The 23,410-nt window shown below is 38.9% G+C and overlaps 1 protein-coding gene across 1 annotated transcript; it reads right to left on the reverse strand.

Annotated features, from left to right (window-relative positions):
* Positions 1-1,818: 1,818 nt before the first annotated feature.
* crip2 (cysteine-rich protein 2) lies at positions 1,819-20,356 on the reverse strand. Its single transcript, XM_079633388.1, has 8 exons — positions 19,626-20,356; positions 8,134-8,228; positions 5,339-5,396; positions 4,471-4,605; positions 4,193-4,261; positions 3,974-4,068; positions 3,383-3,440; positions 1,819-3,158 (listed from the first exon to the last, which is right to left on the reverse strand). The coding sequence occupies exons 1-8, from the start codon at positions 19,666-19,668 to the stop codon at positions 3,091-3,093; spliced, it is 621 nt and encodes a 206-aa protein (XP_079489514.1). The 5' UTR covers positions 19,669-20,356; the 3' UTR covers positions 1,819-3,090.
* Positions 20,357-23,410: the final 3,054 nt, after the last annotated feature.

Genomic DNA, 23,410 nt, shown 5'->3' on the forward strand with positions numbered 1-23,410 from the left:
TCTTTTGTTTTTAGTAGAAGAATTAAATTTCAGAAGGTTTGGAACAACTTGAGAGTGAGTAAATGATGACAGAATTTACATTTTTGGGCGAAGTATCCCTTTAAAGGGATAGTTCACTTTGAAATTCAATTTTGGTATGTTTTAGCTTACCTGAAGTGCATCCAAGATGTAGGTGTCTTTGTCTCCGCAGTAGTTTAAATTTTTATATTTTTTGTTCAAACCGTTCTTGTCTGTCATTCATATAATACAGGTGGGTAGGCTACTGTCTCCGAAAGCTTGCAGAGATGTCTCTAATAGCATGCAGAGAAAAGTCCAAATTAAAAAATTCCCCATCGCAAGTGCACATTGATGGCCTAAGACACGAAACAAGCGGTTTGTGTGAAAAAACGAACAGTATTTATATCGTTTTTATCTCTTTTACACAACGACGTCCAAGTGATCTGTTTACACCGGATTTCTTCCCCGGAAACTAATCTAACCGCCTTCGATTGGACGTTGCATTTTTAAACTCAGCAGAAACGCGTGTGATTGGCTGTACGGCTCAACGTATGGCTTTGATTGACCTGAACAATGAAGCGAGTAGTGTGTCAAGATAGAAGGCTTACAAATTGGGAGTAAGTGAAAACTCAACACTCCCGGATGAGTTCGCGCGAGCTTAGGCCATTAATGTGCACTTACGATGGGGCATTTTTTAATTTGGACTTTTCTCTGCATGCTATTAGAGACATCTCTGCATGCTTTTGGAGACAGTGGGCATAGGCCTACCTATATACCTGCATTGACTGACAGACAAGAACGGTTTGACCTAAAAATATCAAAATTGAAACTACCGCGGAGACAAAGACACCTACATCTTGAATGCACTTACGCTAAAACATACCAACATGTAATTTTAAAGTGAACAACTATCCCTTTAACATGAAAATGAAATGAAATTGCCACTATAACCAGTAGATGGCTGCAGAGGAGCACTCATTAAAGCTCACTTTCCACTCACTTTTATAAGGTCTAGTTCTTTTCACGTGTTTTGCTTTTGGATTTTTAATAAAATTACTATTAGAACAAATGTTATAAATTTTATTGTACTGAAGTATAGCAAATGAAGGAAAAGTCATAAAGTCTCATGCCGTTAAGATGAAGGGAACACTTTTTAAAAACCCAGATCCCAACAGCCTAGAAGGTTTTTTTTTTATGTTTAATGTAAAACATATACATTTAAAATGAAAATAGCATCATGATCGTTTTCTACAGTATGTCTTCATATGCGAAGTGCTCCATTTTCATTGGAAGAAAACAGCTGTAGTGTGCTGAGGGATGAACACAGCGAAATATTACATTGACAACAGACATTTTTCTGTCCAGTAAATTTAGCTATTTTTGATACTCTTTTGGAAGCAGATTAAAAAAAAAAAAAAATGAATGAAGCACTATTCATAATTTTTTTTTTTAAGAAAAAAAGTTTTCAAATATTCCAGTCTCTAATGCTCTACAGACACACAGAGTTCTACATTTTTCTTTGAAGCAAATGTATGAAATTATTATTAATAATAATAATAATCAATACACAGACAAAACTGAGCAGGTCTAATTTAACAGAATATAGCTGTAACTGGAGAAACTCAGATCACAAGAGTATTCCCAAAACCAACCATTCATTGTAAAATGGAGGAAAACAAATAGCAACAATGGCAGTGCATTCAAGATCATCTACATCAATTTACCTTCACTCCCATATTGTTCGTGTCTTGTTATAGCATGTTCTCAATACAGCAGTCACATTCAGCTAGACTTAAATAAGACATCCAAGACGAAGGAAAAGCATTATGTAAACTTTATTATGGGATTAACATAGAGAAGCAGCAGGACTTGACTTGCAGGCTCTGCATAAGAAAGTTCTCAAAAGAAAATAGGCCTGATACAGCAAAAATCATAATAACAGTCATAGAGTACAAATGCACATTCAGTGAGAATGTAGTCGAACCTACTACGAACTAAAGGGAAACATAATACTTCAGTTTCAACACTTTGAGAAACTGGGGTTCATCTAAATATTCAGATCACAAACAATACAAAAGATTTAGCTTTTCCTTAATCCATTTTCATGCGTTATGTAACAGGACTAGATTGGCATCAGAAATATTAGCTGCAGCTACTTGGTCACCAATCACACACACACACACACCAACTGTCCCTGTGGACTTCCACTAGCTACCTGATAAATCAGGGGTGTGCTCCTGCAGAATCGAGCTCCATCCTGTCCCAACACACCAGCCTAAAGTTTCTAGTAATCTGGAAGACCTTGATTATCTGGTTCAGGTGTATTTAATAAGAGTTGAAGTTAAACTCTGCAGGACGGTGGCCCTCCGGGAGCAGGATCTGTCCTCTTCTTAAAAATAGGAGCTTGGCAATTTTACTTTACTGTCGTGTACATCCTGAAGAACTTCTTCTAATTTTTTTTAAAACTCAGGAATGTTCCCTTATGGCCAAAAAGTAAATCTGGGTTTGAGAATATTTTTTAGATTTATGATGATGTGCTCCTGAAATCATCTGCACGAAGCCTCTAAGGAGAGATTCAGCTCTCAAACAGCCCGGCTCCTCTGCATAAAACAAAGCTCCCCAAGTGAACTTGTGTTGTTTTATCTGCTACTAGAACACACATTACACACACATCCTACTGTACATGCAGTATTGTGCAAGTGGGGTCTTGGTTTTGTCCTTTGTAGGGGAGCTATATGCAAACATTGAAATAACTACACAAACAAAGATAGTTAAATAAATTATCCTTAAATTAATCATAGGACAAGTCAGAAACGATGACGTTGACCACTGTGTGTATATCGCGAAGCTAAAATTTTCCTCTTGTTGCGGACAGTTGGAATTGGGGTTGAGGACTATCGAGTGGACCAATAAGAAGAGCCCAGGGGACTGTCAGTGGTGCAGTTGGAGCTGAAGGCATGGTTGTAGCATGTGGCGTCACTTTTCTGCAGAATGATCCGTGATAAGGCAAGAAGTGGGGCAATATGTGAAAGTGCGTGAGGTACTGGTAGTGGCTGTTGTTATAGTGTAGTTGGGCTTCCCAAAGACTAGAAATCAAGGCTGAGCCTCCGTGTTGGGCTCCTTTTCGTAAATGTAGCTGCCAACCCCACCAGTGTTTACACCTATAAATCCAAAAGAGTCAATCAGACTGGGTTAATAACTAATTTAACAGGGACATATACAGTTATCAAATCATTAAGAAAGCAAAAGATAATATAAGATCAAAAATTGCATGAAAAGTGCTTTATCTTTAATGCTAATAAAAAAACTAGTGACAGTATTTTGAAACCAGATTGTCAGAAAATTAAGCAATAGCTCCCCCTAGAGTTGAAAAATCTCACGGTACCTTTTGGGCCGAAGAGGACAGCATAACACGGCTTATGGCAGTAGGGCTGACCATTGTGCTACAACACATAAAAACACATTTTAGGACAGATTTATGCATTCAGTTGATAATTGTATAGGTATCATCACTACCAGTTTTTTCAATGCCTTTTCATTTCTTGCGCATCAGCTAAAACATTTATTGTGTACGTGCATATACACAGTATGTAAAACATTATTTCATTGGCTTCTATGGGGACACAGGAAAGTTTATACTAAAGTAATATTCTTTTTGCACAATGTAATTATCACACAAAGTCATATTGATATTTAAATTTTTTTTGACTAATTGTACAGCCTCACTCCCAAAGGAAATCTTAAAAAACAACAAAAATACAAAAAACTGGGAATTGTAAATTAACCAGTTAATTCCCTTTATTTCCAGCAAACTGATTTATTACCTAATGACCCACAGGTGCCCTGCGGTTTATTCAAGATTTATAATGTAAAATTGATTCTTGATTTACCTCTTTTACATGGACAGAATTAATAAATAGTAACATGGCCTCCATCTATGCACTTCTACTATAAGCAACCTTTATTTTCCTCTCACCTCTGCGTGGCTGCCTGCTGCCAGGGTCTTTTTACATCGCTCACAGCGCAGGCACGGGCGATGCCAGTCCTTCCCCAGGGACGTCACCTTCTCCGCTGCCGTAAGTATGTAAAAGAACATGTTATTCTGCTAACTTCATAACATTTCCTGTTATTCATTCCCTATAATTAAAATCCAAGACACGGTATGAAATGTTATTAGGACAGAGAGAAAGCATACCGAAATAGACCTTCTTGTTGCATCTGGGACACAGGTTTGCTTCCCCAGAGAAGGTGGTGATGCTTCCAGCTGAAATGAGAGGTGCATTCACTCTATGATCCAAATAAACTGTAATTTCTCATACGTCATATTGCAAAACATTTAGAACACAATTGTTTGTAGCTAAACCTAGCATATAAAGCCTATGCTTTAAACATATAACCTCTATGTTTCTGCTTACACATACAGATCAGATCAGAATAAGTGAGTTGCTGCTGATTTCTACTGTTGTTTTGTACCTTTAGATGGCAGCCTTGAAGATACTGGGACCCATTTCTCCTGAGGTTTGGGTGCGGAGTCAACGGTGGATCCGGGTGGGGAATTGTTGGCGGGATTCTCGTACACATATGATCCTGCACCTCCAATGTTCACACCTACATATTGACCAGTTTTTTATGAAAATATCCCACTATCATGCAAAATGTGCAATCAATGCATTAGGTGTTAACTAACAATCCTATGCTATGGGATTTTTCACCTCATTCATGTACTATGTATATATATAATTAATGAACAATAGTATATAATCTAACAATTAACCTACATTAATAACATTGATACTTATTGTAAAGTGTTACCAGTTTCCAGTCTTTCTCCAAACAAGAAGATTCCTAATGCCCAGCAGAGGGCACTCTTTATTTTCAGAATAACAATGTTTTATATGTAACCATTTATTAATTTTTTAGACTCTTTGCCAAGTCAAATCAATAATTTTACAACCTAATACACTGTATATAAATGGGCAGAGATCAGTTAGTTCCATGTCAATAGACCTTATTCAGAGCAGCGCCATGACAGGTATAAAAGTGAGGCTGTGAGGGACAGCGCTGTAAAAAGCTGTAAAGCTCCTATAGATCACTTATAATTTTCCACAGCTCATGTCGTCTTGAGTTTCTGTTCCATTAAAGTTTATTGGAAAGATATTTTTTGCAGTGTTTCAGCAGCATAACAATTCAAAAACACATTAAATACCAGTACAACCCACTGAAGAGATGCACGCCTATCCCTCACAGCCTCGCTTTCATTCCAGTAAAGATGGCGCTGCTGTGAATAAGGTCTATGTTGATGTCACAGGACTTCGACTTGAAATGCTAATTGTTATCTCACCTTTTGGACCAAAGAGGGCAGCATAGCATGGCTTGTGGCAGTATGGTTTCCCGTCATGCTGTGAGGATGTAAAACAGAATAAAAACCAGTCATTCCAGGCTTATATTCCATCAATCAAGACTCTACAAGTGATTGAGTGCGCACGTTTGCTAACTTAAGTTTCCGATTTAACCCTCTGCTTGGTCACTATCCTAAATGTCACAGACGGTGCTTATCTTGGTGTCCTCTCCCTGATAACACTCACAGCAGTTATAGTCTATGTTGATGGTTTATGCGTCTTTGCGTACTTGTGTCTGTGTGTGTATATGGAAGGTTGTGGACAGAACATTCTTCAGTGGTAGTTGCTCCCAGACCCCTTTGGTGAGGGCCATGGCGGGAAAGGGTTGCCATGGGAACCATCAGACGGCAACTGTGTGACCGTTACAGCTGCGCAGGTCAGGATAAAGGAACGGAAAGGGCAGAGAACAGTGGCCATATGCCAGTACAGAAGAATGCAAAGGGGGGAAAAAAATGCGTAATGAGCCCCACATTCCAACAAAGACTAGCAGACACCTTCCCGCTTCAATTCACATGATGGAAAACTTGATGATGTAGTAACATATCAATACTTCTAAAAAAGGCAACAACAAAAAAAGCTACACCGGCTGACTACAAAAGTCTAGTGGTTCTGGTGTAAACCAATCAGGACCCTAAAGTAGTAGCCCAACCAGACCACTGGGAGGGAATTTTAGGACTTCACCAGCACTCCTAAATTTAGTCTCACATGTGACTTTAGCATAAAGTCTGGTCAACTTTACAGCTTATTCTAGCAAAGTTCCTATAGTGGAATCTGAAATGTGTGTTTAAGGAAATATACTTGCTGTTTCTAAAAGATTAAATCCCATCAACCTCATAAACATCAAATCCAGTGACTAGTTCTTCTGTGAAACCGCTAACTATAGCAAATCTTGACTTTGGATTCCTGGCAGATTGAAAAAGAACCAAGTTTAGACCCTAAAGATGCTGTTACACTGACAGCCGATTTGATCGCTGGAGGTCGTCAAGTCTCTGTATTACTAGTTAGTTTGCCAGCAGGCGTTCTAACTCTTGGTGCTTTTCCACTGCAAGGTACGACTCGGCTCGGCACGGCTCGGTTTGCTTTAGCTCGGTTTGCTTTTCCACTGCAGTTAGTACCGCTTCAAAGTGGGTGGGATTTTAGACTGATCGTTATAGTTGCGCCGCTCCTCCAGCCATGCCATACTCAAAACGTTTTGAGCTGGTCTACTTTCGACCACTTCCAAAGACAGTCGAAAACTCATTTGACCGGATTACTTGTATAGTGTAAATGCTCATATGGTCAAATGCGGCTGAAGACCCAATTTTGGTTTGACGACGAAAAACGTACCAAGCACAATGTTCTCACCATTTCTGATTTCTAACATCGGCATGATCTTGCGGCTTTCAGAGCAGAAACTAAAGCTGCTGCTCAGCTCTCCGTACGTTTTTCCATCGTCTCCATGCACGTTCATGTGTAAATTGCGTGTCCATTAGATCGATATATCTGACAAACCAATACCCCATTCAGGACAGAAGTGGTTGAAAGTGGACAAAAGAGACGGATTAAAACACCAGGTGTAAACGGGAATGTGTCTCCCTCGTCTACTTGTGATCCGATCGACCAAGACGTATCTTAGTACCAGGTGTAAACAGGGCCACAGTTGCACACCCCTTGACTCCTGTAAATTCCCAGGTCTTGCTGTTTTGAGAACATTTTTGTGTGCAATATGCATTAGACGGACAGTGAATAGTCTGTGGGTGTGATGTCTAAGTCAGATACAACACTTAGTCCACCAGCTCCCATTACAGTTCTCACCGGTCATATAGAGCAGCTCACCAGCCCACACTTTTCCCAGAACCAAGAATCACATCCACCCCTATTCCCATAAATCATCTCGCTTTACCCTGCTTAAATCCATTGAGGACACTAAGGGGGGGATCATCTTAACCTCAATCAATGGTCTTAAAGAGAAATGTACACGACACGTGCTTTACCCGGCTTCACAAACCCATCTTCATTCCTGTACTATGTAACAACCAACAGAAATCTCAACATAGCAACCTGACCTACATCCAGATTAAGGGTGATGTGAGCTGTGAGGATGTTAATATGCTTACACAGAGATTACAGAGAGAATTCCTTCTATTTGTGACTCTTCCTGGAGTAAATGCAACACTTCTGTTTCCTACTCTTGTCCTTGTGGGATACAGACTCAAGGCAATATGATGACGACAATTCCTCTGGCTCTGAAACATCACAGCCCTGTCCTTTGCCCTCTGCTGCCATTCCGATCTAGACACAGTCATCACAGTGTGATGTAACAGGATGCTGGAAGGTCGTGGAGAATTTCATTTGGCTCCCAGTCATGCACAGGAACACCCGGGACGTACAAAGCTGGCCAGCAAGTTTTCAACAAATCACTGAAAACGAGCATCATCATGAGACACGATTACAAACAGCTTTCCAAAACAGAAAAGAAGGGAAAATGCTTATTGTAGCATAGCGTAGGCTTTGTGACGGTTTGGTTTGCCTTTGTATTTTCATGATTATATCATATTTACTACCTCTTAAAACGTTTATGTCATGCTAGCACCCGACACACATAATGCCACGTGACAGGCCTCAGTCCTGGTGCTGGACTCTTCAAATAGAGCACCGATCCTCTGATGGAAACGCGCAGTGCCATAAAGTCAATACTCAGCTGCTGGAGTTTGAGTTTCCCCAACTAGACTGCAGAGAGGTAGTGTGAGATTCTTACCTCAGCATGGCCACCCGCTGTCAGGGTCTTACTGCAGCGCTCGCACTTCAGACAGAACTTGTGCCAGTCCTTCCCCAGTGACGACACCTTCTCAGCTGGGAGATGAAAAAGAGAGAAAGATTGATTTTTACACTTTTTGATAAGAAAATGTGAGTTTGCACATGAAAAACTTGTCCAATACTATGGTTGGTCAGTGGTTGCCAAGTCAGTGTAATTATTATTAGAAAATTGCTAGGTGGTTACTAGGGTTTTGAGGCATTGCTATGGGATTTTTCACCTCAGAATTTGAGGTTTAATTCATGTACATTACACTAATGGTTAAAACTTAGGGTTGGGTGCTTGTTCAAATCCCTAACTCAGAGTTGTAATAACAGTGATGCTTGTTTTAGAATTTCAAATGAGACATATTTTTTGGGTTCGATTCTCAATACCGGCAGAAAAAGACTGAAGTGCCCTTGAGCAAAGCACTTAACCCCCAATTCGTGCACCACAGCAAAAATGGCTGCCCACTGCTCCGGGTGTGTGTGTCCACGGTTTGCAGTGTGTGTGTTCACTACTCTTAATGTGTATGTGCACTAACTTCGATGGGTTAAATGCAGGCAAATTCCATTCATGCTACTTTCACTTTTTATTTTTATTATAATAGACTATGGCTACATCTGAATGCATTCTTCCCTACTATATAGTAGATTAAATACTACTACTGGCGAGATGCTGAGGTGCGCATCCAATGGACATTTTCTGTAAAGCTGCTTTGAAACAATGTGTACTGTGAAAAGCGCTATACAAATAAATTTGAATTGAATTGAGTTTAACATCTCACTATCCCATGAGGCCACAGTTGAGGATTTGTGAATGGAAGTGAAGTGAGGCAACTCACAGTTAGGCCACATGACAATGACACAACAAATGTCCGATTACAGTCATACTATATAGATCTCACTTTTTGAAATGGTTTTAAGTACTAATTTAAAAAGTATGTACTGAGGGAGTATGCAACTTTTAAAGCAATATGCGTCATATTGTGAATTTGTGATAATATTGTGTTGCTGCTGATAGAGAACCTGCCCGTAACCACACCCTAGAATCTCTTATCTAAACGTAGTGTAGAAGGATTTTGAAGAAAGTTTTATGCTGTAAGTTTCCCTTCCACTCAAATATTAATGGCTGCAGCTCCTGATTAGCTATGAATGTGCCATGGAAACTTCCTGTCTGAGAATCCAAAATCCTAAAAGTATGTACCAAAGTATGTTGTGCATTTCCTCAGAAGGTTAAAACAAAGAGCCTCTCCCTGTCGTGAATGCAAAAGTGAGCGAGAGTCTCCACACAAGATTATTATTGGTGGATTTGTATAGTTTTCAGAGTCAGGCAGGCTTTATATTTTGAGAATGTTTGCTGGTCTGTGCATTTTCATTTTGATATTCCATCATATTTCATAAAAACAATTAAAAGTACTGGCCTCATGATGAGGGGTCCGGGTCACAGCGTTTTATTTCTAAGCAGAAATGTGTTGATGAGCAACACAAGGAAATGCAGTGGCAGGGGGCTATTGCAGCTGGACAGCTAAGTGACGACATTTACTACAGAGACCCACTTCTCCATTTCCCCTCCTGTCCCGTTTCTTCAGGAGGGTCCCGGGAGACTTCCCCAGACCTAATATTACTCTTTCCATTTATATACCTTGCTCTCAAGACAATGCATAACACTGGTCTGCTGGGACAACTCTCTCACTCTGGAGGAAACACCTTCGCTTATCAAAACGGGGCACAATCGGCTGGAGAGAACAGTTCATTTCCTCCTGTTTTTCTCTCCTTCCTTGCTTTCCCGTCTGGAAAAGCATTGTTTTCGTTCAGTCAGTTTTGCAGCCCTCTTAGTCCGTCTCTTGGGGGGGGGGGTTAGGTCAGTACAGCAGAGATAAGTTTCACCATCAGAGAAGGAGTTTTTTTTTTTACAGCTAAAGTAATGCAAAAACTCCTACTTCACTGAGATACCCAACTATATCCACACATGGAGGCAGAGGAATAATTTGAAATGTGTGGGCATGGATTTTCATTCTTTGTTTAGGGGTAAATCGAAGTTCAAAATACATGACCAGCGATATACTGTTATCGATCATCTCATGCCGCCCACACTGCTGAGAGCGACCGTTAGATGAATATGTAAATATGTGCTGCATGCTTTCCTCTTTGTAACAAAATAAACACAACAAAATTGAGAAAACAGAAAGCTTTTTTCAATAAAGCATAAGAAACGCATCTGATCATTGGAATGTGGATATGTTTGCACGAGCTCTGCAATTCAGCACTCAAGTAAAGTCACGTCACGTTTCTATAGCACTTTATACAATAGATTGCTTAAAATCAAGCAGCTTTACCGTATTAAACATGAAAAACAGTGCCAGTGTCTCGTTTCATCAGTAGTACAACTTAATTTTCTACTATAAAGCAGCTACTCTAGTGTGTTCATTGTTTTCACTCACAGACGTAATGCAACAGACTCGGGAAGAGAAATGAACGGGAAAAGATTTCCATGTGAAAGAAGGTGAAAGAAAGCCTCAGAGCCACACCTACTCATTACATAATCACCACGGACCAATGGTAGAAGTTTGCTTCGGCAAGCTGTTTTGAACTCCCAAAACAAACTCCAAACGAAGTTCTTTTTGGCTTGATTTTGTTCAAAATGATGTCATAGCAGTTCGTTTTTCATATATCGTGGCCTTAAGCGAAGAACTTCACCGTGAGTATATCAATGCCTTTACTGGCTCAAGTCAAATTAGTCCACCCTCAAGTTCTGGTCTCTATAAATTGCGGGTCCCTCCTTGAGACTGCAGGATTTTTTTTTACATTTTATTTTACGTCTGATAAACATTATAAATTTGATTGCCTAGAAAAGTGGTAGCGCAACTCTCCTTACCCAGACACATGTTTTAAGGAATCATTGATGTCCGGTGCCATTGATATAGCTAACTAACACAATAGTTTCATGCAGAAATATAAATATAAATTTAAAAATACTTATGTACTATAAATGTAACCCTATAATATAAATGAATTCTAAGCTCACACTGGAGAGACATAGAGGCCCAGAAAGTATAAATCACTGGTTTACAGCAGGAGGCTAATCCAAGAAAAGTGTGATTTCACAGTCAATGGCCCAACTGGATATAACAGAGAACGTCTCCACAGGGAAGAAGCCAAAGCCAGTGAGTACTATACAACGATAAGTGTGTGTACGTGGTGGTTGACGAAGTGCAGATGAGCAGAGCTGCCATTAAAAGGGCTTCTGTTGTTGTACAAGTGTGAGGTTGCTGGGAAGCCGTTTCAGTTATTGGTGTTGTTTTGCGTGGGCGGAGGGAATCGCTAATCGCACATCAAGCTGAATAGACCCCTGGACGACCTCCAGTCACAGTCTAACACACATCCTTTTACTACGGCCAAAAGAAATCAGTGTCTTGGGTGGTATATTTACAAGCAGCTTTGTCCGCAGAAAAAAAAATTGCAAGCCTGTTTCTGCTTTCCAATAGAAACGGCTACGGCGATAACCTAACAGCACAGTCATCTCGTACGTCCCTGAGGGGATCCATGCGACCGGAGAGACACGGGAGACCAGAGAGTGTTTCATTAGAGAGTCAGGTTACCTTGGATGCGAGGCATAGATGCATGAGAGCCGTAATGGACAGTTGTGTAAGACTATACGAGAGGCTGCAATACCTCCCAATGACCAGCTCTAATGAGCACAAGCAGAGGTTAAGAGTGCAATATGTAAACCTGATCGCAGATAAGCAGCGTAGTGCTTTGTTTTGAATCGCAGAGGTAATCTCTTTAGTCCTGCCGGTACTGTCTGTAGAGGTAACATCTCCCGTCAGCCATGGGTTGTGTGTTTTCCTTCAAGTTTGCTCCCACAATTAAATCAGATGAGAACACTTCTAACACCACGGATCGGGTCAACTGATCCGTGAGCAACACAGAGGTTCATTTAATGCGTTCTGGCTGGGGCGCTAAGGGAGGGTAAACGAAACCCTCAGCGACTTCAAACGAATGAGCTTGTGCCATCTCGGCAGGTTTGGATGTGAGCTAATGGAACTACACTATGCAGTCAGCAACCATTTCAAAAGCAAATCAGTCACAACACACAACTCTCTCTAACCAACGAGAGTCACATGAGATTTAATGAAGTCAACAATACAGAGCAAGATTTATGAACCTAATGTTGCATAAATAAGTTGCTCTGTAAACATGTCATGCCCAATATCCTGGGGTTGTTCCAGAATAGAGGAGGCTCTCAAAAAGTCCTTCACTGCCAGAAAACTCAAGCCGTGAGAGAGATGCATCAACATCAGTCTCCATTTAATCACTCTTATTAAGTTTGTCTAGGCACAATATATGCCTCTGCTCAATCACTCTAGAACACAGGACACCATGTTCGTAGTTATTAACGTTTCTCTTTAGCCAGCATGGCTTATTTTTTAAACTGATGTGATTGACCCTTCTCTCCATCCCCTTGCTAATTCAGACAAGCTTTACCGAACATCACTTTTGTAAGAAACCTGTAAGATGAACTGAAGAAATGGCACCTGTCTGTCTCTATTATAAGGTGAGTGGCTGCAATGTTTTAACATATTTTTGGATAATTTCCATAAAAACTATCCAAACGTTCAAACAATCCATAGACTTACATTTGACAACAAAAGTTGTTAAGGTAGAATTAGTCAAACATTAGGCCTTTATAATTGATAAGGCAGTTGAAGGAATGACAGGATGTAATAAGAGAGCAGAAGGGAACGGACCACATGCCAGGACTTGAACTCGGATGCCCAAAGCAAACACTATGTGTCAGAGTGCTGTCTACAGTACAAGGCTATGGCTTCAGTAAGTAGTTTTAAGGAGGGATTTAGCGAAGGGTCAGTTAGGTGGGTTTAAGCTATAGTCCAGTTCAAGGTTGTGGTCAAAACCAGAAGGTTTATCCACCTGAGTAGGCATGGAGATTTTTAACTTACAAGGCTGCATGTTTTAGCCACTATCAGTTATTTGAGCTATACAAAAACAGTTCTTTATGTTTCTTGATATTGAAAACTTGAATTAATTAATAAAAAAAATAAAATAAAAAAAACTGATTTCTAGAGCTAATAGTAAACTCCAATTTGTTATTCTTTTAGATTAAAGATTATGAAGACAAAAAATTTCTTTAGAATATTGTGCATAATATGCAAGGAGAGAATGATAAGGAAGGTCTGTTATATGCCGACACTGCCTGAGATGTAATCACAAATAAACAGCACTAGGCCTCAACAACATTTACACAGCAGAACACCCTACGGGCTCCGCAGCAGGAATGCTCTCTAAAACCTACTCCATTATCCTCAGCAGACACTTTCTGTATGTTAAAAATAGATTTTTATAGAACTGAAAAAGCTAAATATATATATATAAAGATTATGAACATACAAGTTAATGGGTGGCACTGGCTTGACATTAATTGTACTTGGTTTGAAGAACCAGCCATGCAAGTCCCTAACCGATTAGGACTCAAACGATTGGCAAAATGACGTGCGTTATATATCTTTCTACTCACTGTAGTCGTACATGGAAATCAATTTGAAAGGCAAGGACAGATTTACTTCCACTTCAGCAGCCAATAATGTGGACCCATCTGTTCAGAGTGAGCACTACAATGAACCGTTCTCTCCCGGACTGTATCCTCTCATACTGCAAAAGCAACATGATGCGCGCCATCTGGGTCCAACATGGCGCTTTCCTTCGAGTCACTGATTACAGCCTGACCCGCTAGCCTTGCACCTGAGGGCCTGCAGGCCATAGGCAAAACCAAGATAAAACTGGGTAAAATCACGCTCAAATGTACACTAAATCATTACATGCACTTCCTGGCTCCATTAACCAGGGAGATGATTGCTGTGGTTAGTTCCCATGATCCTCAGCTTTTTCAGACTATAAATAGCACACATGCTCTGCACTCAATTCATAGCTCTGTTAATGACCCTACTCTTCTATGGTGGCAAACAGTGCCTTTCTGTGAGACCCTGCCCGTAACCATCAACTCCTGAATGGCAGTTCCTTCTCCAAAAAAATCTCAATAGGCGTCTGATTGCGAGCTTGGTTTTCCAATTTACAGAGGCTTGTGAATTTCCTAACAGGAGTGCGGAAAGGCCGGGTGTGGTTTAGGCCCATGCTGCACAGATGTGGCCCTGCTGACGCAAGGCACGGCAAGATGTTGGTCTCTTCAGTCTAGCGCAGTTTCCTCTTGATATAAATTAAGAAACCTCATGATTTTCAGTTGTCTGGCCTGAATGAGAGCTGCATGTACTGTATGCTCTGGGCTGCTACTGCGGTGCCCACGGCTGTCAGTACAAATCAATGCTGCCTCGTGGAGCTCGGCCTCACACAGTTTCCCTACAGCCAATATAAAAACACAACTGATCCACACATTTCAATGGTGTGTGGATATCATGAAACCTATTATTAACATGCCAGGATCAGGTTTTTATTCCAAAATCAAAAAGTAAGAAATTGTTGCTTAAACTAGTCCCCTTGTGGTGTAAATCAAGCTTTTTATTTAGTTTATATGTCTATTTGGTGTTTTTAATATGCTTTGAGACAAACCATGTGTAAATTCATAAGTCAACACCATTGCTGAGTATTTTCTCCATAAAACTGCGGTGAACCAAAGACAGTCTCAAAAATGTGGTTTGAAATCGCTGGTCAACAACTACTATCACAAACTACCTTGTAACAAATAACGTCAAAGTGTGATGGTCAACGAGTGGATTTTGGAGCTGGTGAGAGTGAGTGGAGGCAGGGCTCATTTGCATATTCATAGCACCTTGTATACTAAATGAGGCAAAGGTGTAGAGTTACATTCAAGCGATTTTAAGGAATTTTATGAAGAATTTTTTCAGGAAAAAACATTTAAATATGTAATTATGGCGATCAGAGATGAGTTTTAAGGGATAAAATTATTGACTACAGCGGGATCTTTTGCATTGTAATTTTGCAAAAGCCCATTTCTCAGTTCAGTTCTCATCAATGCAACAGTATTCATTACCATAATATATGTATATAATGTTTAAATATTTAAAAGTTATTTACTATGGCTGCCTTTTCTGTGCTGACTTGTAATTCATGCTGATTTAAATGGTAAAATACAGTAATTTTACTGTAAAAAAATAAATAATCAAAATCAGCATTAGAAAATAATAGGAAATGCTGGAAAAAAAAAACAGTTGGATGTCTTACTTTAATAAGAATTTGGGGGTAATGTAATTGTCATAACAAATAGAGCCCAGATACTAAAAATCACAATACAAAAAAACAAAACAATGATCCTAAAATAGGCATAATTTTATTTAGGCCTATGCTACAAATAATTTAGTTTTTTGCCTTTTGATTTTGGGGTGAAATCTGACCCATACATTTATTTTTGTGAGATTTGCCCAGTTATAATTCAGATTTTTTTATTTCAATAAATTCGGATAATGCAGCATTAGTTGATTTATGAACAATTTAGAGGGGGAAAAAATACAAGCAGCAGCATTATTAAATTTCCCTTGATGGGTCTCCAGGTAGAGCAAATTTATGGAGACAAATTATGGGCCTTCGGGTAGGTCGAATCAGAATAATGTGAGTTTAAAGACTAGTCCTATAAAACAAGTATAATTACATGACGGCTTAGGTCTTTCTTCTTGCTAACCTTGCAACAAGAGCAAAAAAACATCTTGTAACTATGGTCGAGGTTCATGCCTGCCAGGAATCCTGACAGACAAGGAGAATGGCCCCCAATTCTGACTCCCAAGATTACGCAATGCCCCTAAACAGTGGGCAAAAAGTGGCATTATGTAACAGATTCAGCACATTCAAACAGCTATGGGGTAGCCATCTGGAAGACACAGGGTTTTATAATGGACACAGCCAGTAAAAGTGCATGAGAGACGGTAAGAGCTGGGGACAGAGAAAGAAAAAATAGATAAAAAGGAATAATGAGGGTTAAACAACTTTCCATTAAACCAACAGGAGGACAATGAGTTCTGTCTGTATCTAAACTAAAACCAAAGGATGACATGATGGAGATGTCCTCTCACATTTTGATGTGACTGGCATCTAAGAAAGAAAGCATTCTTAACTTCTATTCAAGAATGAATGCAGGCTTTCAAAGGAGAAAAGTGAAAAATATGAAAGATGTTGCAGGAACTATACCTAGCTGCATTTGTTTGTATAGGCATATTTGCTTCTAAAGGCGTGTTGTGTAATGTGTACAGATCTGGAAATGAATATAATGCAGATAATAATTATTTTGCAGAATATACAGATTCAAACACTTAAATTCAAATGTTCCAGCCATTTTGATTAAAGCAAAGTATGAAAAATGGGAAAGCACTGATACATTTGCATGTGAAAAACAAAGCTTTTACTGTACGCTTGCTCTTGTGCAAGGAAAACCCACAGCATCTGCTAACAGCTGTCCAATACATGAATAAAAGGTTCAACTGAAAAGTTTCCACTCAATACAGTGGCTTACCATTTAGGTTTGAAACAGGATATAGTCAGGAAGGAATTTACAGGAACACATGCACTGACTCCCACAAACTTAATTTGGAAATAACCATCTGGAGCAGCTGCGTTTGCAAAAAAACTGAATTTGGTAATCCTGATCTTTTTTAATTATTACGCTTGCATTTTATATTGAATATAAACTATGATAAATAAATAAAATAATAGATTATTATTAAATAATAATAAATATTTTTATTTCACGAACTGTTTTCCGCTCGTTCCATGTCTAGACTGTGGATTTGGACGCAGTTTTCACCTTCACCCTCAAATATTCCACTCGGTGACATTTTCATATTCGGAGGAAAAGACTGGCTCTCAGGACCAGAAGTGGAGAGCCGCACCCTTGCTCTTCCACAGCTGTATGGAATGTGTCTTGGCTTCAATGTGAAGTCTAATAAAAGCACAGTCACCCACATCTCAAACAGCTCCCGTCCCTCGTGACGTAAACCGAGGTCTTGGGTGAAACCCTGCTTTGTCCTTTCTTCTGCACTATGGCATCATGAACCACTAGCACTGTCTGTGACGTGACACAGCTCCTATTCCCCCCATATGGTAAAAAAAAAAAAAAAAAACATTGAAATGCCGGAAATATCGCATCAAACCCAGCCATAATAACTTAAAAACCCATGTCTCAAAGGGTTCACCCAAAAATTAAAATTCGCCCATCATTTACTCACCCTCATGTCATTCCAAACCCCGTAAGACTTTCGTTCATCTTCAGAACATAAATGAAGATCTTTTTGATGAAATCTGAGATCTTTCTGTCCCTCCATTGACAGTTACGCAACTACCACTTTGACGCTTCAAAAAGTTCATGAAGAGATTGTAAAATTAATCCATATCAATTGAGCAGTTTAGTCCAAAGTTTTAAGGATTTAATTTTTAGGCTTTTATTTACATATAAAGTTGGACTAGCGAACATAAACAGAAGCTCAACTGAACTTCCTTGACGGTCAAGGAAGTTTGTATGTGAATAAAAGCCTAAATTCAATCTGTTCATCATAAGCGGTCGAGTCTATTCAGAAAATTTGGACTACACCGTCCAAAAACCGTAAAAAAAATTTTTTTACGATCTCTTCATGAACTTTTTGAAGCGTCACAGTGGTAGTACGTAGCTGTCAATGGAGGGACAGAAAGCTCTCAGATTTCATCAAAAATATATGAATATATTTCTGAAGAAGAACGAAAGTTTTACGGGGTTTGGAACAACATTTTTGGGTGAACTAACCCTTTAAACAAAATAGTTCATTTTTGTATTTGAGCTATGTCATGTTTATCATTTTGCATATTGCTGGGTCTAAGGTTGATGGGAATATCAATGCATTTTGTAGATGTCTTATGTGAAATCTTGATCCTGAAGCTAAAACCGGCTTTTAACAAAAGAGACATCTCTGCCCACCCACTAAACACACAGCCATGGAAAGAGCTGCACATGCTTTTATATAACAGCACCTCGCTCACACCATCGATTCAAAACAACCCGACAGCTTTATTGGTTGTGTGTTATGGCTTTTCGGTTGACACGCAGATTAATATAACATAAATAAGAGCTGAATAATCATCTCAGTTTTCAGCACACATGCTCTGATGCACTCATGAATAACCTTATCAATATGAGAGCAGGGATGATAAGGTCAAGTGGGAGAAAGGCTATTCAACCGTTTAATGGATTGAGATGTATATATTGAGCAGACAACAATGCTGACTAGAAAATTAGTATAAATGAAGAGAAGAGGCAAATCATTCACACATTTTCAGCTTCTCAAACTTCCACACAAGAGCCACATGCTGTATTATTAAGTCTATAAAGGCAAGGTACAGCATGCAGAAACTTTCACGCTTTCATTTTAGTGTTTATAAAAATATCCCATCATCTGGTCAAGAGAGTGGAACATAAAGTTTATGTCAAAACAAGAGAAAAAATAAGATGATTGTAACAACTGCAGACAGACTTAGACACAACTGTTTATTAGTGTTACAGAAGTGGGCAATAAATTGTATGAATATATAAACTAGCTGCTATTGCAGCAGTCTGAAAGTACAAAGCTGACATTCAAAGTTTACTTTTACATATTTAATTTTACGTATGGTACTTTCCACAAATACAGTACAAAATAGGGCCAGAAAAGCTTGAAAAATATGAGCATAGCCTTTAGAAAATGATGATCATCAACCACAAAAACTAATTTGAATATGCAACATTGCATGTCTAAATACAGTTTAAATCCATGATTTGTGAGATTTTCTACATAAAATAAAACAAAATAAATAAATAAAAATTTAATTCTTCATAAATTATGTTAAATGATTAGACACATTTGATCAGTAAAATTGGTTAATTAAACAGTTTTATTACAATTAACTGAATTTCAGTTTAATAAAATGATTTTAATTGTTAGCCTAGATCAAGACCTCTGAAGTGGAACAGGCCAAGTGTCAGTGGGGAGGACACAGACATTTGATTCGTTTACAACTAGTTACTTTTCATACAACGTTAATTTTGTGTGACACAATTATTAATACATTTATGTTTAATTGTTTTCCTCACATCTTAAAAGCATAGAATTTGTCCCTGTAATGCTTTGCAAAAGTCATGGGAAACCAGTGTACCGTATTCATGGAAGGTGCCCATGAAGGTGCCCCGCATCTCCTCGTCAGCAAGTTCAAGATTGTGTTCATTTTAGAGAGTTGTGAAAGCGGTAAGTAAGCCACTAGAAAGTATTACTAGATTCCTATTTGCGAGTGATTTAGGTGATCTATCACAAACCCGCAGTTTAAATCGGTTTTATCAACTCCTGTGTAAACAAATAATCGCTTTCCTTGATTATACAGCGTGGATGTCATTCATCATACCGAAACATAACGGTGAATGAGTTTTAAAAAGAGGAACAGAATAAACCAGAAACGTAAAAATAAACTCAAACTTACCAAAATACACAGTCTTTTCGCATTTAGGGCACTTTGAAGCCATGGTGATTTCAAACTGGATTCTCTCACAAGGTTTGTCTTGCACGCGCTAGATCCGACCAATGGCTGAGAGCTGGAGCGCATCTCTTATTATCCTACTGAAAGCACCGCGCTGTATTTGCATAGCCCCGCCCTCTCTCGCAGGTCTCCTTTCAGTGCTTCATTCTGACAGCTTCTCTCATTGGTCAGGAAACCTGTCAGTCACTATGTAAGCGGGGCCGTCTGGCTCAGCAGCGCTGCTGGCAGGGGCTTCAGTCTGCTTACTTACTGCCACTGGCTCTTCCTTTTTACATCCTTCAACGGGAATGTGAAAGGCATCCAACAATAGCTCCTTTCACTTCTCATGAATAGGGATTCTTCAGCACTTGCCAGACCGTTACTAGTGGAAATCAGTGGGAGAATGATATTGGCAGACTAGTCGTGCTTAACACTTCTCTTTTTGTTTGGGTTGAGATCACTATATGGCAGTATTAAATTTTTTACTAGTTTACATCACTGTTCCACACACCCAAAAATTTGTGTCACCACGTCTTTTTTTAGACTCAGATCTTTGCCAGCTAACAGGCTTTTGCCTCACCCACGTGTCCACGTAATTTCTCCCTCGTACTGATCACAGTATCAGCACTGAGCCGAGCAAATGTGCACCTTTCCAGACTCCACACCTTTCAACCGAGTCCATGTTGACTTCCATAAATCTCTAAATTGCTTAGTCTACTAGTCAAACAGACAGACCCCTGACTAGTAGGCCTACTGTTGTGAAAGTGCCTCTTGCCATCTAACTGAATATTCTCTCTCTCTCTCTCTCTCTCTCTCTCTCTCTCTCTCTCTCTCTCTCTCTCTCTCTCTCTCTCTCTCTCTCTCTCTCTCTCTCTCTTTCAACAGCTGATTTCAGTGAGAGGAATGTGAGTCTTGCAGCGTCAAGCGTATTCACGTTCATTTGTGTGTCAGTGTTACAGCGTCAGTGAGTTTGCTGTATTAGCACATTTGCACAGCTGCAATGCAGGGACCTGCTGCGTTGACTAGGTGGGACAAAACATTAATACTAGCTATAAAACAATGGTTTTAAATGACTGAAAAGTGGAAAATTATAACATTTACCACATTAAAATCAGTGAGATGAGACTGGGGCTAGTTGTCACAGCCTTGTCCAATTACACAAGTGTGCTTTAGGGCTTTCAAATGTCTAAATCCAATTACATAAAAATAATTATATAAGAATCCTGGAAAAAAATGTGCAATGTTTCCACAAAAATATTAAGCAGCTCTATGCAACTGAAAAAAAAAAAAAAAAGTTTCTTGAGCAGCAAATCATATATTAGAATGATTTCTGAAGGATCATGTGACACTGAAGACTGGAGCAATGATGCTGAAAATGCAGCTTTGTCATCACAGGAATAAATTATGTTTTAAAATATATTCAAATAGAAAACCGTTATTTCTTAATTGCAATAACATTTTACAATATCACTGTTTTTACTGGATTTTTTTATTAAATATATGCAGCCTTGGTGAGCGAGAGAGACTTCTTTCTGGGAGAGACTTCTTTCAAAACTATTTAAAAAATCTTACCGACCCCAAACTTTTGTACATCATTTTTCAAATTCCTTTTATCTCAAGCCCATGCTAATCCTAAAGTGCTAAACAGATGCCCAAGGCCCTCCGCCTCCATAAATACCCAGTCTTCCTTTCACACCAGTTTCCCATGGGACAGATCTGGAGCCACATGTCGCCCCAACGCACGTGTGTAGCCCTCAGTGCATACTCCACCCAAACAACCACACCGCCCATCAAACACACCCGAACCCAGACCGACTCATGCTATGACTCATGTGGGAATATCTGCATTATTAAATGCTTTTTAAAAGTGATCGCAAAAAAATGTCAAGTCATAATCCAGGTGTGGTGAAGCATTGCTCTTTAAGAGTACGTTTTTCGAAATAATAATTAACAAAAAGATTTATGAGTAAAATATGAAGGCTGTTTCACAAAACAGTCACCACTATGATGCTGCGGTTGTTAGGTGTTGCCAGAGAATTCAAATTAAAATATTAAAAAATAAATAAATCTCAAATAAAATAAATAGTGCTGTCAAATCAATTAATCATGCTTAATTGCTTCTAACATAAAAGTTTGTAAATATATAATATATGTGTGTGTGTCTATAATGTGTGTATGAGACACACACAAACTTTTATGTTAGATGCGATTAGTCGATTTGACAGTAGGCTACTAAAAGTAAAATATAAATATTAGATAAAATACTTAAATTAAAGGAAAATTTTGAAATGTTAAAACGGTTTAAAAAGTAAATTAAAAATTAAATGCTAAAAATGGCTAAGCACATTGCAAAATGTCAAAAACTTAAAAAAATAAAATAAAAAAATAAAATATAAAAAAGATTATTCAAAATATTGATTAAAAAAACTATAATATATAACTAGTAATGGTTCTGAATGGCTTTATAGGGTGTTGCTTTGCAGTTTCTGGTATTCTGGGTGGTTTCTGGGCTGTTGGGTGGTTACTAAAGTCACAAGAGCGATATGCTTTTTTTTCAGCAGGGTATTTGGCTTTAGTACTAATTTGGTAATTCCCTGGGATAAACCACAAATAACACTAATAGAATAATTATATTTCAAAAAGCATAAATGAAATATATTCTGAGGGTAATTTCAAGAATTTAGTCACACAAGTGAACCCAGTCTGGTAGCTATATGCAAATATGAATAAGGATCTGGATGTACTGAAGCAGAACTCGTCTATTAGTGTATTAAAGTGGCTCTGGAAATGATTAACTGCAAGAGACTGAAGGAGAGAGTTTGATGTCAGACCTCTTAAAGTGCCCCTGCAGTCAAAAATGTTATACCTTTAAACACATCTTTGATAATCAAAATGACATATTTACATATTTTTTTCCCCTTTGAAAATAATGTATTCATGCCTTAAAATAGCTTGATGTAACTCTAGTATATGTGGACCCATGATTATGCAAATTAGCTCCGCCTCCACTCACTCACACAAGCTCAGAATACCTGATCCTCTTGGTCAACTTTACTAAATGTTATTGTGTTTAATACTAAATGTGTTGCTAATGTTACACAAACCATGTATCCGTTCACTATCTCAGTCTGCCTTCTAAAAATCAGCATCCTTAGAAACGCTTTGAACATCATAAGTCGGAGGAAAAAAGCCCCGTCCCGCACATTGACGGGATTGGTTACGTGTTTGTGGCGGTAGGAAACAGGGGCGGTTTCAAACCGCATTTACTGTCTTAGGTGCGCTGCAGTTTTAGGGAGAAAATACTCAGCAAAGGTGCTGACTGATGAATTTGCACATGATTCGTCTTTATAGGCTATATTAAAAACACCACATATACATATAAACAACATTAAAAGCTTGATTTTCACCACAGGGGGTCTTTAAAGGGTTTCTACAGTTAAATGTCTGGGAAAACAACAGCATAGTGACCTAGCTATCATTCAAATGCCCTTGTCATACTTCAAGCTTCAACTGAAATAGATGCTGAGGAATCTCAAAATCATCCCTTGGTATTTGACTTGACTTTCGGCCTGAGATAACAGTGCGCTGACCTCATACTCTCCGCACACACACTTGTAGTGATGGGAAGATGTAGATAGCTTTCTAGCAGCCCTCCACTGGAAGTTTCCTCCTCTCCAGAGTATCATTGTTTTATCTAATCAGAGCTACTTTATTTAGCTGGTTTGCTTACACATTGTTCATGTCTGTCA

Source organism: Phoxinus phoxinus (assembly GCF_949152265.1).
Source record: "Phoxinus phoxinus genome assembly, chromosome: 13".
Lineage (NCBI taxonomy): Eukaryota > Metazoa > Chordata > Actinopteri > Cypriniformes > Leuciscidae > Phoxinus > Phoxinus phoxinus.

Bases quoted from the DNA above. Each gene is read 5' to 3' on its own strand.
- crip2 (XM_079633388.1), bottom strand. From the start codon at position 19,668: ATGGCTTCAAAGTGCCCTAAATGCGAAAAGACTGTGTATTTTG. The intron at 4,606-5,338 runs GTGAGATAACAA...GTCAATATGTAG, and splicing joins TGCCCTCTTTGGTCCAAAAG to GTGTGAACATTGGAGGTGCA. The intron at 4,069-4,192 runs GTATGCTTTCTC...TACTTACGGCAG, and splicing joins CAACAAGAAGGTCTATTTCG to CGGAGAAGGTGACGTCCCTG.